Source organism: Pollachius pollachius, assembly GCF_949987615.1.
Source record: "Pollachius pollachius genome assembly, chromosome: 11".
In the NCBI taxonomy this organism is placed as follows: Eukaryota; Metazoa; Chordata; class Actinopteri; order Gadiformes; family Gadidae; genus Pollachius; species Pollachius pollachius.
In genome coordinates, this window is record NC_136944.1 from 9,980,708 (window position 1) to 9,996,418 (window position 15,711).

General features: G+C 43.5%; 1 protein-coding gene across 1 annotated transcript in view; it reads left to right on the forward strand.

Annotated features, from left to right (window-relative positions):
- The window catches only part of cep112 (centrosomal protein 112), a 110,532-nt gene that overhangs the window by 15,320 nt on the left and 79,501 nt on the right, over window positions 1-15,711 (forward strand). Inside the window, exons 9-12 of the mRNA XM_079747190.1 lie at window positions 3,404-3,490; window positions 7,741-7,840; window positions 11,036-11,154; window positions 12,313-12,456. Coding sequence (XP_079603316.1) covers window positions 3,404-3,490; window positions 7,741-7,840; window positions 11,036-11,154; window positions 12,313-12,456 — 450 coding nt within the window. The remainder of the gene's footprint in view (window positions 1-3,403; window positions 3,491-7,740; window positions 7,841-11,035; window positions 11,155-12,312; window positions 12,457-15,711) is intronic.

The following is a 15,711-nucleotide window of genomic DNA, read 5'->3' on the forward strand; positions in this document are numbered from 1 at the left end:
ATAATGTAATCCTCAGCAGGTGCGTTAAGCCTTTCTATGGCATCATGGAACCTCACCTTGCATTTTTGCCTTGACCCGGTCCAGGATGTGACAGTCACCCCACTTCCTGTCAAAAGCCTAGCCGGAGGTTTAGTCCGGGTTGAGGAATGATCCGGATCACATGTCATTAAGCCCTCGCTGGCTCACAAACGACTCAAGTTCATGAATGCTAAAGCCACAAACCCCTATCATGAACACTCTGCTCATACAGTATGTTTATTCATGTGCTTTGAAACTTCTTGGAAATGCATACTTCATGCAAGGGTCATTGTCCTGCTTATCATTTTTTTCAGCCACCCTGCCGGTGCGTAGGCATGCGTCACACTTACCGGTGTAACGTTGGGTGGGTCCTCATTTGGGGAGTTTATTGGAGAGGGTTTAATTTACAGGCTGGTCAGATTGAGTAACAGTGAATCAAGCAGACTGCTGCAGACTGATCAGAGCACTGTGTGTGTGTGTGTGTGTGTGTGTGTGTGTGTGTGTGTGTGTGTGTGTGTGTGTGTGTGTGTGTGTGTGTGTGTGTGTGTGTGTGGATTCTTCAAAGTTTCTTCTTCTTCCCCTAAGCCCCTGCATGCCCCAGAATGGGCACAATGTGGCAGATCTCCCCTTCTCCCACTATCTCCCACTAATGAACAGATTGCTTGGACAAACCTCTGACTTTGAGACCTCTCCCTCTCTTCCTCTCTCCCTCTCCCTCGCCCTCTCTCGCCTTAATGATGCAATCTCTGGCTCTCTGGGAGTCGTTGGCCTGTGATTAAGAGGGGCCAGGCCTCATCGTGTTTGATAGTCTTACAAAGCACGCAGATGGAGCATGGCCTGGATGCTTAAAAGGCGAGAGCGCAGCAGCTTAGGTTCTCGAGATGGCTCGTCCATTCCCCTCCAGGGAATCCCTCATCATTGGTGTGAATGAGACGTGTGTTTGTATTCCATAGACACTCTGCCGCTAAAGCAGCTCTATCTCCATTTAAAGCTAAGTACATGGGTTATTAAGAGGGGTGTGCTTGCTGTGCTGGAGCGCAATAGGGGTTGGGGATAGCAACGTAAAGTAGCGTAACGTTTATTTACTTCCCCAGATGAGAAATCTGCCATTGGCTAGTGGTCAGTAGATGGCAGACCGCTGAAGATAGATGCGCCCTGTGTTCACAGGGGATGAATGCAACACAAAATCATAGTTGTTAATGTAACAGAGTGATCTGACGCACAGAGGCAACCTTGTGGAGCCCAAACAGTTTTAAGACAATTTGCAAGCGCAAATCCCTGAGGAATTCTACCCCATATTTATATTGTTTTCAGCTTTATTCTTCCTTTTGCTTGATCCATTATCGCTCTTACATGTTCACTTACATGCACATATGCATACGCACTCACTCAGTCAGTCACTCAGTCACTCAGTCACTCACTCACTCACTCACTCACTCCAAACCCTTCCTTCCCAAGTGCCAAGCGTCAAAAAACATGGCATCTAACAATGTTCGGTGTAGCTCAGAAGAAGAGAGGGTAAGGAAACACAAGCTATGCCACCCAGCCGGGCTGATTGAAAGCTTCTCTGGAAGCCTTTAGGTGTGCACCGCTCCTTTTCTTAACCCCCTTCCTTCCTTTGCCGACGCCTTTTATAAACAAGTTTCAATCGCCCCTGATCTAGTTTGACAAACTTTCTCAGAGGAACATTTGAAGAGGTGATGAGAAAGAGACACCCCGCGTTTTTTTCGGTTGTTTTTATTCTACTCTCTCTCTTTCTCTCTATCTTGTCTCTCTCTCTCCCTCACTTTCTCTCTCTCACCGACGGAATAGTCTCTCAACCTTTTTTCCCTCTCTCGTCACTTCAATCATTTTGCTCCCTCTTCCGGTTTTCCTCTCTGTCTCCCTTTTTTTTCCTCTTTCTTTCTCTCTCTCTCACTCCCTCGCTCTCTCACCCTCTCTCCGTCATACTCTCTCTCCCCTTGCCTTTTTTCTTGCACGCTCTTGACAGGTCTCCCGTGGTAACCCCCTCGATTGCACAAGAAATGGCGGTAAATCAGGAAAGAAACGAGGGAACAAAGAGAGAGAGCGAGAGAGACAAACGCAGGCAGGGCTTTGTTGTAGGTAGAGATGGAGCCTGGCGATGGGGTTTGAAGTGGGATAACGAGGTGGTGCTCTGGATGCTGATGGAAGTTAGCATGCCAAATTGGGCTGTTTTCATTCCTAGTTTCCAGCTTCCAACGGATGTACTTTCAATAGGCTTAGCGGTGATCCCCACTAGCCCCTCATATCTGTAAGCTGATATTCTTCCTGCTCCGGTAAGCGATGGACGCAGGCCACTTAAATAGCTCTGTTGCCCCACCAATTGACGGCTATGACTCACAGATTTACTCCTTAATTGCTTTAAGGACAACGGGTTTCGGGGATTTGGCCACCGATAGACATGCGTATGTTTAGACACCCACGGAATACGTATAAGCCGGGAAAGGAAACGCATTGTCACACAACACTTGGTTCGAAAAAGAAAGCTAAATATTTATGGCTGCCGGAGACACGTGTGTCAACATCAAAGGGTACGGCCAGTAATGAATCAACTCATTTTGACACGGCCCAACTCCGGGTCTTTCCCCCGACAATGCCCATCCATGGTTCTGTTTGCGGTGGGAATTTCCTTTCCCACCGTGTTAATGCACTAGGAAGACAATACAAGCATAGAAGATATGCATCCATCTTTCTTGAAATACCTGTCTTTAAGAGTTACGCTTTTTAAAACAGTTTTTGGTTGGGCAAAAATCAATCCTTTTCTGTTGTCTAATGTTTTAAACTATACGTGTCTCAGTGTTTTTGGTAGTCCTGTGTGATGGAAAATATGAGCCTTAGTTTAATGCAAATACTTAACCTGGTTTAAAATTAGAAAAATAGAAATGAAGCTGAATTTAATAATATTATTTATATTTTCTTGAATGTGTGAATATTGATGCATGCACCTCCAAGCAAAATGAAGTGGTCCAACTTTTGAGCCTCTAGAATGAAGAGAGAGCAATTAAAAAATACAATGACCACTGATAAAATCACTCACACACACACGCACATACACGCACGCACACACACACACACACACACACACACACACACACACATTTGTCTCCCTGTGTATATAGGCAAGTGTGTGGGTGTTCAACCTTCTTCACAAATGGCATGTTTTCTTTCAGCCGTTTGTTTCCTCTAAATAAACGGCTTCCTCTGAAAAGTATTTTAATTTTAACTGAGTGAGTTATTGTGTACTTTTAAATACAGTCTCCTGCCTGTAAATAACTCCAGCCAACACAACTGCGGCAAGAAGGGAGAGCTTTTCTACAGCTTTATGTCACGGCGATATCCATCATCGGTTTCTCGTTGCTTCCAGGTGGAGATGAAAATCAAAGTGTTGGAGGCCAAACATCAGGAGGAGAAGCTCAGGATGCAGCAGAGACATGACTCAGACGTCCAAAAAGTAAGACGTTTCAAAAGAGACCAAAAGTCCTTTCAAAAATGAAGTATGAAAAACACGTACAAATGAGTTTCATTTGGTTGAAAGAGAGTCAGGTTTCATTATCAATTTGAAAGGGTGTATTTGCATCCGGTTATGCTATAAAAAAAGGAGTGAAAATGTCTTGGTATAATTTGTATTGCACTATATATATATATATATATATATATATATATATATATGTTCTGCATCAACCTTCCCAGAAGCCTTCAAAGGTCTTCGTCAGCTGGTTAAAATAGCAGTCTCTCTTTGTGTACTTATTTTCCCCAGTTGGAGCCTATCAGTTTAGTAGAAGATGAAGCACCTGGGATTTGTCAAGTCCTTCAAGCAGCGCCCCCCCCCCAACGTCACCCTCCCCGCTTGTTCTGTAGCGACAGAAGCTTTTAATAAAGTTGAAAACACTCCAATTTTCCCTCTTTTGAACTGTCCGGCGCTTCTTTATGTTTGACATGAGACAGGGTGACAGCGTCTCTGTAACGGCCGTGTCAGCGCCGGGAAATTGCGCTAATTGCGCACAGATTGTGAGCCCTGTCGGATTCCATTTTCCTTACTTTTCTTTTTTGTGTTTTGCCCAGTGACTTTTTTAATGGCTTCTAAAGCGCTGTCCCTCTAATGGACCATCTTCCAACACACGCTCATTAGAGCACATCGCTAAAGGTGACTAAACGAGTCTTAATTAGATCTCTAATAAATAATGTATGGCTACTGGAGAGGTCATTGTCCACTTGCGTGACATAGAGAAGCTAATGAGAATACTAATGCTAGTATTGTATGCTAATGAATATGGATCATTGATCTTGTGTTTTGTTGATGTATATATATATATATATATATCTCTTTGCTCCTGTCTTTGTTGACTAGAATTTCAGCAACTCAAAAAACAGCTTTTTTGAGTTGTTATATTTAAACTAACTATGAAGACAATGTACGCATGGAAACCAGGTTACTGGTATTTAATGTAACCGAATGCAATAGGAAAGGGTCATTGGAGCAGTGTTGACTGCTTGCTTCTGTAAATACTATTACATTTTGCTTATCAAAGGACATTGAAAGCACTCAGGAATTCTAACATTGTACACATATTCCTGGGATGTATCCGTTTTCCTTCCCCCAACCAAGTTCTTTATATTCCTTTAAACACCAAGATATTAGTCAAGGAGAATATGTTTAGCCAGGCTAGCATCCCTATCACGATGTCTTGTAAAAGCCTTAAATGAGGGTGTCATTTCCAAGCTCAAAGTGCAATCTCGCCCGACCCCTTGTCTGACATTGCGCTTTAGTTCGCCATTCTTGTCGCGCCTAAAGAAAGCGCACTGTCCTTCATCAGGATGTCCATGCTTTCACTTTCAATTCTCTTGGGGAATATAGGTTGCCTTAATGCACTTTTTAGGCTCCTTTTATGTTACCCCTTTCATCTTATGTCCCAGCGCACTCGTACACCAGCAGAGCACGCGTAGCAACAGAGTGCTCGGTAACCTGTTACCTTTCAGACACCCTGTGTGGATGATCGTCCCAGGCGCTTGTTTCCAGACTAAAACAGTGTTATTTGGCAAGGGCTATGAATGTGTACTCGCCGACTCTCCCAATGACATGTACTGTAGATGATTTTTTCACTTTTCTGTATAATTGTATTTTTCAGTCAAATGTATTTTGTGTCCAAACAATCTGGAGTTAGAACAAGGGGCTGCCCCAAGTCTACTACTATGCTGAACAAACTTTAAATTGACAGGATTCAAACCTCTTTCTGACCATTCCACTGGCCGGATGCTCATTACAGTCGTCCTTCACTTTGAAGAAACCTAAAGGGTTTCCACAAAGGGTCTTTCCAATACATGAGCACCTTCACTTCTATAAGCTTAACAACCGCAAAAAATGTGACTCTTCCGCGATACAAATTTAAAAACGACTTAGTGCAAAATATTTCCTTTTAACTTAAGAATGAAGACAAGCACAGCAAATCAAACCGAGCTCCACCACCAGGCGTAAGACATGGCGTGTCGGAAGTATATTGAGTGTGACTGCTGTTTGGCCACCGTTCTTTCAGCAAGGATGCTGTTCCGCTGTTTATATTAGCGCCAAGGCTGCATGGCCTAATTGAGCTAATTAGACACAGCTGGTTGCAGCCGCCAGAGGCAATTACCTCATCACACCTACACAGGTGTTAGCGTTTCATGCAATTAGCAATTAGCTAAGCGATAGGAGCAGCAAAGCTATCCATATGGATGCCAAAGTTTCCCCCCACACACGCATCCTATTTGCTGCCGCCTCTTTCTCTCAATATCTCTTCAGAAAATGTGGAACGTTTTATAAAATTAGGAATGTTAAACAGTGTCTTGGGGCGAACAAAACCACATTGCTCAATAATTGCCTAAAATGTGTGTGCGTTCAAACAAATGGTAATAGCTGGTTATTTTTCTTACAATACAATTCCAGCTGGATACTAGTTTGATACCATTTTTATTCTAAAAGATTTGAATTCCTGAAGCGCTGGTCCAGTGTCTTTGTGTTATTTATTTTTTGGGGAAGCGCAGGGACACTTCACCCATTTGCATTAAGCTTTGTATCGCTAGAAACCCAGTCATATTTTTGAATGGTCTTGCATCGATCAATCATTTTCCTCTGAGATGGAAGAGATCCGTATCTACCTCTAACACTTCCTGCTTTAAATTATGCAAAATTACGATTTTTGCGCCATTTAAAGCAGGAAGTGTAAGGGGGGGGGGCCTCTCATCCGCCTAGGGTGTTGGGACCCACTGACGATACAGACCTATTACAGATCAGTGGGCGGGACTTAGGGGTGTATGGTATAAACAGTATAGAGAGTACACCGGTGGGAATTTGCGCTGCGGTATGGATTTTGACGTTACCGTGTGACCGGTAGATCACACGAGCGCTAAAGAAGCAATGATGTAGCACCAGAGACACAGTCGTTTATTCGTAATATCATCATCACACAGCTTTTGGCCGTGTTCTATAAGATATTCTAGAACGCTCTGGGTGCTCCGGCGGGAGACCTGGAGCTCTATATCTAAATGATATAATATAATATATAGACATCTATAATATATTATAAAATATCACGGCCAAAAGCTGTGTGTGCCTCTAGACGATATTATGTATAAACGACTGCGTCGGGTTCTCCCACGTCTGGTCCTTCCACATCAATCTGAAGTCGCAGTTCAATCTGGTCTTCAGAGAGTTAAAGCCAACGTTTCTTCCCCCAATTCCTTCTCCCCCATGGCCGTGAATCAATGCACGGGTAAGAGGTGGGCCTCTTCATTACTAATTTAGATATTTCTGTAATTCAATAATGTAATAATTATTATTATTATTATTATTATTTTTTTTTTTTAAGAAACCTTAATTTTTGGTGCCCCCCAAGGTACTTGGTGCCCTACGCCCTCTGCCTACACTACGTATATGAAGCGCCGGGCCTGATTACACTATCTGGTCTTTGGAGTGGTGCTTTAGATTGCTGTGCAAAAAAAGCACATCATCCACTGTGGACGGTTTTAGTTCACTCCTCTGCTTCTGAATAACATCTTCAGCACCGGAGAAGTCTCGCTCGCCATCGCAAAACCCACGACTGACCTGCGCTGTTCAGGCGTCCGACCCGACCAGCACCCGTGTCCGACACAGTACATTATTATTCACCCGTTTAGTCTAAATTGTGCGGGTCACCCGTCGGGTACCCGAACCCGTGCAAGCTCTGGCCAAGATAACCCCACTACGAGTCTTTACTTGTTTTGGATGTACCAGAGACCTCCGAGAGCCCGACGCAGTCTTAAATTCATAATATCATCTGGAGGCGCACACAGCTTTTGGCCGTGATATTATATTATATATTATATATTATATAGATACCTATATATTATATAATATTATATTATTTCGATATAGAGCTCCGGGAGTCCGCAAACAGCAACAATAACTTCTCCTCTATGCTGCTGTTCACGCTGGACTGCAGGGAGTGAACGCTGATTGGCTGTTATGTTACGTCCCTCAGGGAGTGAACGCTGATTGGCATTGTGGGAGTTGTCGTCTTCAATCTGCATGCGCCAAAAAGTCACTGTCTGCCTTTTCTCGGTCAAAAAGGCACAAAATTTGAAATTGATGTTGCTATTCGACCACATATATGATCACCTTTCAATACAGATTCATGTCTCCACGGGGTGAAGTTCTCCTTTAAGTAACCTCGTCTTTGTCTGCCCCAGATTCTGGACAGAAAGAATGGTGAGATTGAGGAGTTGAAGGCGTCATACCGGGCCAAGCAGAAGGGCTCAGAGGAGATGATCCGCAAGCTGGAGAAGAAAGGTGAGAGGTCAGCTCCTCGCAGGGGTAACCCAGAGAGGGATGTTTACACTTGTGTCTCTGAACACTTGCAGTAAAAAGCCCACCAGGATTGCTTAGGGACGCCCCGGAAGTGTGCCGTGATATTAGCCAGCTGGGCTATGCTACATTGTTTTACATTCTCAAAACTATTTTTGGATTACGCACCTCCTTTCTCCTTTCCTATTCATACTTTCATATATGTTTGAATCGCTTCAGAGCTTTTTTCAAAATAGCCGAGTGGTAGGCCATTACTTTTCCCTACCATTACAATTGGCACTACTCTCATAGACACTATGGATAACCCCATAGATAAACGTTACCCCTTTGTTGATTCCCCACACCTGTCTCAGTGCATCACATTAACGCACATTTCTCTAGACTCTATTCCTTGCGCATTGTACATATTGTTATACTTCATGCTTCCAACATCTGCACATTCCAAGGTCCATTGTTTGCACATTCTTACAGAAACGGTACATCTTTCATCTTAAAATCAGACACACTCTACATTCTTTAGATATTTTAATAGGTTCTCATTCAGTACTTGCCGTACACTTTCTTTCTTTGCTTTTTATAGTTATGTTTATTATTATTGTTTATGTGTACGGTTACCAGAGGTGGGACCAAGTCATTGTTTTGCAAGTCACAAGTTAGTCTCAAGTCTTTGCCTTCAAGTCCCGAGTCAAGTCCCGAGTCAAGACAGGCAAGTCCCGAGTCAAGTCCCAAGTCAAGACCGACAAGTCTCAAGTCGAGTCCCAAGTCCTATCGTTTGAGTTTCGAGTCGTTTCGAGTCCTTTTAACAACAGAGAAATAATATTTAAACAGATCATGTATGCCTTTAAGATTTGTATATATTTATTAAACCTTTTTTTGCAAGAACATTGTTCAAACACTCATTTGACTCAACCATGTCACCACTTTATAAAAAATATCCTCACACTCAAAATTAAATAAATTAAAAATAAAATTCAATAAAATTAAATTAAATAATCTACATGAAATACATTCATGCCTCTATCAGTTCAGGTTGCTCCCTTGATAATCAATTGGCATGCATCCATAGGTGTGTGACTGGTGTGTGTGTGTGTGTGTGTGAGAGAGAGACTGTGTGTGCGTGTGAGACTGTGTGTGTGTGTGAGAGAGAGAGAGAAAGAGAGATAGATTGTGTGTGTGAGAGTGAGTGAGTGTGTGTTTGAGAGTGTGTGAGAGAGAGAGAGAGTGTGTGTGTATGTGTGTGTGTGTTGTGTGTGTGTGAGAGTGAGAGAGAGAGTGTGTGTGTGAGAGAGAGTGAGTGAGAGAGAGAGCGAGAGATAGATTGTGTGTGTGTGAGTGAGTGTGTGTGTGTGAGAGAGTGAGAGAGTGTGTGGGTGAGAGAGTGAGAGAGAAAGTGAGTGTGTGTGTGTGTGAGTGAGTGTGTGTGAGAGTGAGTGAGTGAGTGTGTATGTGAGAGAGTGTGTGTGTGTGTGTGTGTGAGAGAGAGAAAGAGAGATTGTGTGTGTGTGTCTGTGAGAGTGAGTGTGTGTTTGAGTGTGTGAGAGAGAGAGTGTGTGTGTGTGTGTGTGTGAGAGGGAGAGAGAGTGTGTGTGTGTGTGAGAGTGTGTGTGTGTGAGAGAGAGTGAGTGAGAGAGCGAGAGATAGATTGGGTGTGTGAGTGAGTGTGTGTGTGTGAGAGAGAGAGTGAGAGAGAAAGTGAGAGTGTGTGTGTGTATGTGTGTGAGAGAGAGTGAGTGTGTGTGAGTGTGTGCGTGTGTGTGTGTGTGTGAGAGAGAGAGCGAGAGAGAGAGAGATTGGAAGGGGACTGGATTGGAAGTGTCATGAACATAACAATGAACAGAATTGTGCTTTTCTATGCCAGGGCCCTATGCTGCATTGCATATGCAAAAGATCAAATTGGCCAAAAGTCTGTCAGTCATTTGTGGACGATGGGGGCGTAGAATGATGCCACCATGGCTGAAAACTCGCTCCACTGGTGCACAAGAGGCAGGCACTGCTAACACTCTGATGGCCACTCGGAAGAGTGAAGGAAGAGTCTTCATGTTCAGTGCCCAGAACAAAAGGGCATTCTGTCCATCGGCTATGTCTAGGTAGTGACTTAGCTGTAGTGCTGGAGAGCCCCCAACATCCTTCTTCTGCCTCTTATGGTATGCAGCAAACAGCCCTTCTCCTTCTCCAAGGTCCTCTTCCTCTTCATCAACAAGAAGCACAGGTTGCTCAGTCTCTGCAAACAAAACTACCTTTGGTATCATTTTTGCCTACTGTTGCGCGCGTTTAGTTTGTTCCTCTTTATTGGTTGTCTCGTACTTTGATTGGTTGGATGCTGTCAGGTCGAAACAACGTGGATCTAATTTGATTGGATGTCTTGCCATACACACTTCACGCTGCGTGAATCACGCACACAGATGCACACAGGTGCAAAGGGAGAAAGAGCGATCAGTGTCGTGTGAACATACTTTTTAATCTTTGGGTTCGAGGAAAGTAGCAAGTCTTTTCAAGTCAAAAGGGTCAAGTTCAAGTGAAATCACGAGTCACTGATGTTAAAGTCCAAGTCGAGTTGCAAGTCTTTTAAGATTTTGTCAAGTCGAGTCTAAAGTCATCAAATTTATGACTCGAGTCTGACTCGAGTCCAAGTCATGTGACTCGAGTCCACAACTCTGACGGTTACTGTCGGTTTCTTATTTGGTCTATCAGGCAACTTTTATCAAAATGACTTACAATGAGGGAGATGGAGGGAGAACTTATTGCTACATAACTTGTACGTTATTACAATTGCATGTGCATAATACTTTGCTGCCTACTGTAACACATACTTTAGTTTACCCCATAGTAATAGTAATTATTATGTGTTGGTTTGATTGTAAAGGCAGCTCATGATCAACCATGTTCACTACCATTCTACTCCACTATTACTACCTCCTTACCTTTATAAAGATGTTGATTAGTCGTAATATTAACATTAAGTATTATGTATTAGTAAATATACACTCTAGATCTGGTTCACCTTTAATACTTACAAAATACAAGTTGCAATAGATACAGGTTGCGATAGAATAAGTGTGTGCAAAAACAGACTTCTGTGCGTGTCTGCCTGTGTAAAAATGTACACCTCCGGGCAAGGTATGACTGTGTGTGTGTGTGTGTTCTGGTGCCCATGGGTGCGTTCTCCTCACCACCCAACAGTTGAAAGCGTGCTGCGGGAGTCCCAGGTCATCCGCGAGAGCAAAGAGAAGCAGATTGCGGAGCTGAAGAAGATGTCGGATCAGAGCTCCAGCTCCCTGCACAACGAGTGGGAGAAGAAGGTACGAGGCCCCTGAGCTAGAGGAAGATCTGTTTGATTGCATGAAATGCACACACACACACACACACCACACACACGCACACACTAGCTCACGTAGACACACCGACTTCGCTGCAAGCAGACTCTCCTGTAGTTTTTTTTACGAAAGAAAATATTTCTTCTGTGAAGTCTTGGCAAAGTCGGTATGGTTCTTCATTCCTGCAAAATTAATGCTTCGTCTACTCGATACATTTTATTTATTTTTCACTCACTGCCCCACACCCCCCCATCCGCAATATTTTTCTAGCCATGCACTGAAGCTTAATAAGATCCTAATCAAATGTGTAGTCATTTGTGCTGGATCACTGAGCCTGTGATAAGAAGAAATACTCAAGCAATGATTTTTCTCAGAGGTAATTAACTTGAGTTGCCCTTGAAAAAGGCCTCTTGCCCCTGTGTTCAGAGTCATTTATACGTGTAATGAAACAGACGATACGAAACAGACGTGCAAAATGAAACGCATAATAAGGAGAAGATGGAGTTGGAAAACTAGATGAGTCATCCAGGAGACGCGATGTTCCCGGTTCATGATGGAAGCTATAGCTATAGGAACGTCCAGATGTATACATCCATAACAGATTTAGCCAGTTTATTCGCTACAGGAATGCTATGTGAACCGATAACAGAGAAGGTCTGTTGGTCGTATTTATTCAATCTTCAGTTCATATTTTAACATATGGCAAAAAAAATGTTCCAACAGACCACAGTTCAAAGTTCAGAGGCCAGGCAACTTTGACGGGGAAGCATAGGGTTCCCTTAAATAGAGCAGCAAGACATTTAGTTTTTTCAGTAAATCACTAAAGCGTTTCCACAGTATACTCAGCAGAACAGAATACCCTTTTCCAACACAGGCCCTGTTTGATAATATGAATAACAAAAAAGTTTAATGGAAGTTCAATGAAACCATTTGCGTTACGGAAAAGTTATCTATGAGTAAATACTTTATACCTTTACCAGTGACTCCTTTGTTTTTCTTTCTTTGACGTTTGATCAAAGGCATACACAATGTATTATTGAGACCCTTTTATCTAAAGTCACTTGCAGGGATTGTTAAAGATAATAACACTTGACGGTTCACTGCCCCCCCCCCACCCCAACCTTAACCCTGTGGCCCCTCCAGCTCCACGCGGCGGCTGCAGGCTTGGAGCAGGAGAAGTTTGTGCTCCAGAAGAAACACACGCAGAGCATCCAGGAGCTGCTGGACGACACCAACCAGAGGCTGGCCAAGATGGAGGCCCAGTACAGAGCCCAGGCACAGTCCACGGTGAGTTCACTGAAAATGATAACACAGAATAATAATAATAATAATAACTTTCATTGGATATAGCTGCCCTCTTACACTAAAGGGCGCCGCACAAAGTCTGAGGAATAACAAATAAACCCACTATATTGACATGCACACACAATATATGTGTGTTTTGTGTGTCTCTGTCTGTATTGAATGAGGGAAAAATGCGGAGAAGGAGAGAGGTGGGCGCGTGCATGTGCATGCTTGCCTAACAAGGAGGTGAGCTGGTATCAGAGTGAAACAACACTCTGGCTTCCATGCTGTGACACCATGATGAAAACTCGGAGGACAGCATGACCTGTAGGTACAGCTCTGGGTGGGGGCGGAGGGGGGGAGGGGATGTAAACCCTGGAAGGTCACAGGTCATGCTCACTGTTCCTGCTCACGGTCGGACGCGGGGGGAATGAGTACACGCTTGAACCGGCAGGCAGAGCCTCGTCTCTTATCTGGTAGATCTCTGTGATGAAGAACTGTTCATTATGATGTTCCTTGCGCGCCAAGACACACACACACACACACACACACACACACACACACACACACACACACACACACCTGCCAGTGCTACTGTTCCTTTGATCGCATATGAAAGGATTTGGTCTTGTTTTGGATGGATTATATGCATTTGGTTGGCTAGGATTAGCGACACCAGGGGCCAGTCAGATGTGCTGGGCCTAATGAATATAGCATTGTTAGCAACATTAGCATTCAGGACCCGCCACAGATAACACACACACACACTACTGGTCTCAGTCTGTCAGCAGGCTCACATTTAAGAGGCTTCATCAAAAGTCGACCCTTGCTGGGGCCCCTCAGTAAGGGGCCTCCCTCTTTAATATTTAAGCACAGGCGAGACCTACTCGGATGAAAAGGGCCCTCTGTCACGTGAAATTAGCTGCTCTTTTTACTGAACACACACACACACACACACACTCCTTGACTTTTCAACAGGGGTAGCGTCCTACCTGATTGGCTGTAGCACCTCCTGTAGTGTTTGATGTCTCCATAGAGAAGCTGCTTTTAGACCCAGCCTCGTTCTCTCATTCAAATAACAATAAGCCACTATTTGTTTTCAAGTTCTTCTGAGGCATCGCTTTTAAAACCGTTTTTAGATTTCAGTTTAAGATGTTCTCTTGTAGAATATTGTCGTCAACGTAATGTGATTGGCCGGGTTTGTACATCAATCGGTCACTGTGGGATGTTGTCGGTTTGAAGGGGTAGACTGTACTGTGTGTTTGTGTGTGTGTCATGTGGCTAAAATGAATAGACCATCAATATTTCCCCTGCATTAAGCCCTGGTACAATTTTAGCCACTGATAATAAATTATTTAGCAAATTATTGCTAAAAATTTATTAGGAGCTTTTATATTTTTTTTATTTGGTTGCCAAACGTTCTTGCAAGATGAGTGGTGGTCAATGTGCAAGTCTTAAACCACACAGTTCCACTCCGCACACACATACACACACAGTTAGCTCTTATCAGGTGTCGCCACACACCCCAGACCCCATCCACCAGCCCTGGGTGTCGTCTTCCACCTGCCTGGCCGTGTGCCCTTTCTGCACCCTCTTCCTCCTCCTGCTCCTCGTCCTCCCTCTTCCTCAACCACTCTCCATCTCCTCTGCCCCCACCTGCTGTCATCACTGTGGTCTGTCGTCGCTTCAGATTGACGAGCACGCTCCCTCTCTAATCACAGAGCTGTCATCGCCTGCATCAGCCCTGCCAACGCCACATTCCCCGGCGACACGTGCACACACACACACACACACACACACACACACATACACGCCCCCTTCTAGAGCAGTGTACGACACACACTATTGGACACAAGGTGCACTGTGCAAAGCCGAGTCATCTTTCAGCACACAGCACCTTGTTGGCTTTGCGGTATGATACAAGACGGATAGGTGCTTATTCACACAGGCACTGTTTACGTTGTCTTCTGTGTTAATGTATCTCTGAAGTTCAATCTGTAATGATACAGCTGTTCTGGTGCAATAATATTAAATCCTTATTTTGCAGCAATATTTTTGCGCACATGTCAATGTAGTTTCCCCCTTTCATTGGTAAGCTTATTTATTTTACTTGGTTGGATAAGCAACGTCAACATCGAAAGTGTTACTGGACCAAAGGTGATGAGTGGAAAAATATATAGATGGGTACTTTATTCATCCCTGAAGGGAATCGTTTACACAAGCTACCTTGCGCTGCTTGTTTTTCTATCAAGAGAGTGCAAGCAAGTGAATGCCATAACTTATCGTTTTACAAAGATCTAAACCTACGCCAATAAAGTCTTAAGTCTGCCACGTTCATAGCTGGTTTTCATGGTGTCGCGACATGGTGACAATTACCTAAACTACTAAAAACTGAAAGCAGGAAGTTTTAACTGACAGAAAACCCAAATCTTCTATCAAATATATTCAAGGTTGGGATTTTTTTCTCTAGAATTGAGGCGTGGTAGGTTTGCTATGGACATTTACACATGGAGTTCAAAGGCTTTGCAAAGAAAGAGAACCTATTAAGTTTTTCAACTGTCGGGAGCTGATCCAAGAGTGAGAATTGGGGCAGAAAGGTGAAACAGTTGCCTGGTGTTGGAAGAGACGAGCTTGAGAAACTTTTCAAAGGCATTTGACTTCAAAAACAGCCTCCGTTAAACTTATCTGACTGAAGGAGCACAGCCGCCAAAGCCAAGAAAAGGGTTTTCTCTTCATACAATTTTCCCCGGATAAGACCTTACACTGCGTGTTTTGATGGCGAATTCTTTCCTCCCCTTTGGTGCACTATCTAAAACACATGTTTGCTTCTTACTTTATACCAAAAGCTGAATAACACCGGTGTAAACCAGACAGTTTGAGGCTACGATCAATTTCACAACCGAAACTTTTACTTGAATTGCAAAGTAAAATTTGTATGGGGGATGATAGCTATTTTTTTAACCAAACATGGTAGTGGAAGAGGTATTTAAAGAGAACATATCCATTTTCTGCTTTTCTCCTGTAGTTGTTAAATGCACTTGCTGCTTTAACAAACTTGTTTGTTGTAGCTCGACCGTTGGTTTAGTGGTTTCCTTGTTTAAAATGTACTATTAACTCATTTAGCAGATCTCTTTATTGGAATCAACTTAAAGTAAAAAAAAGAGAAATGTCATTAATGAGCAGGTCGACGATTAGCCACCTCTCACATGGGAAGCCTACAGCTAGCTGTACCTTTTGGAACCCAACACCCGAACCACC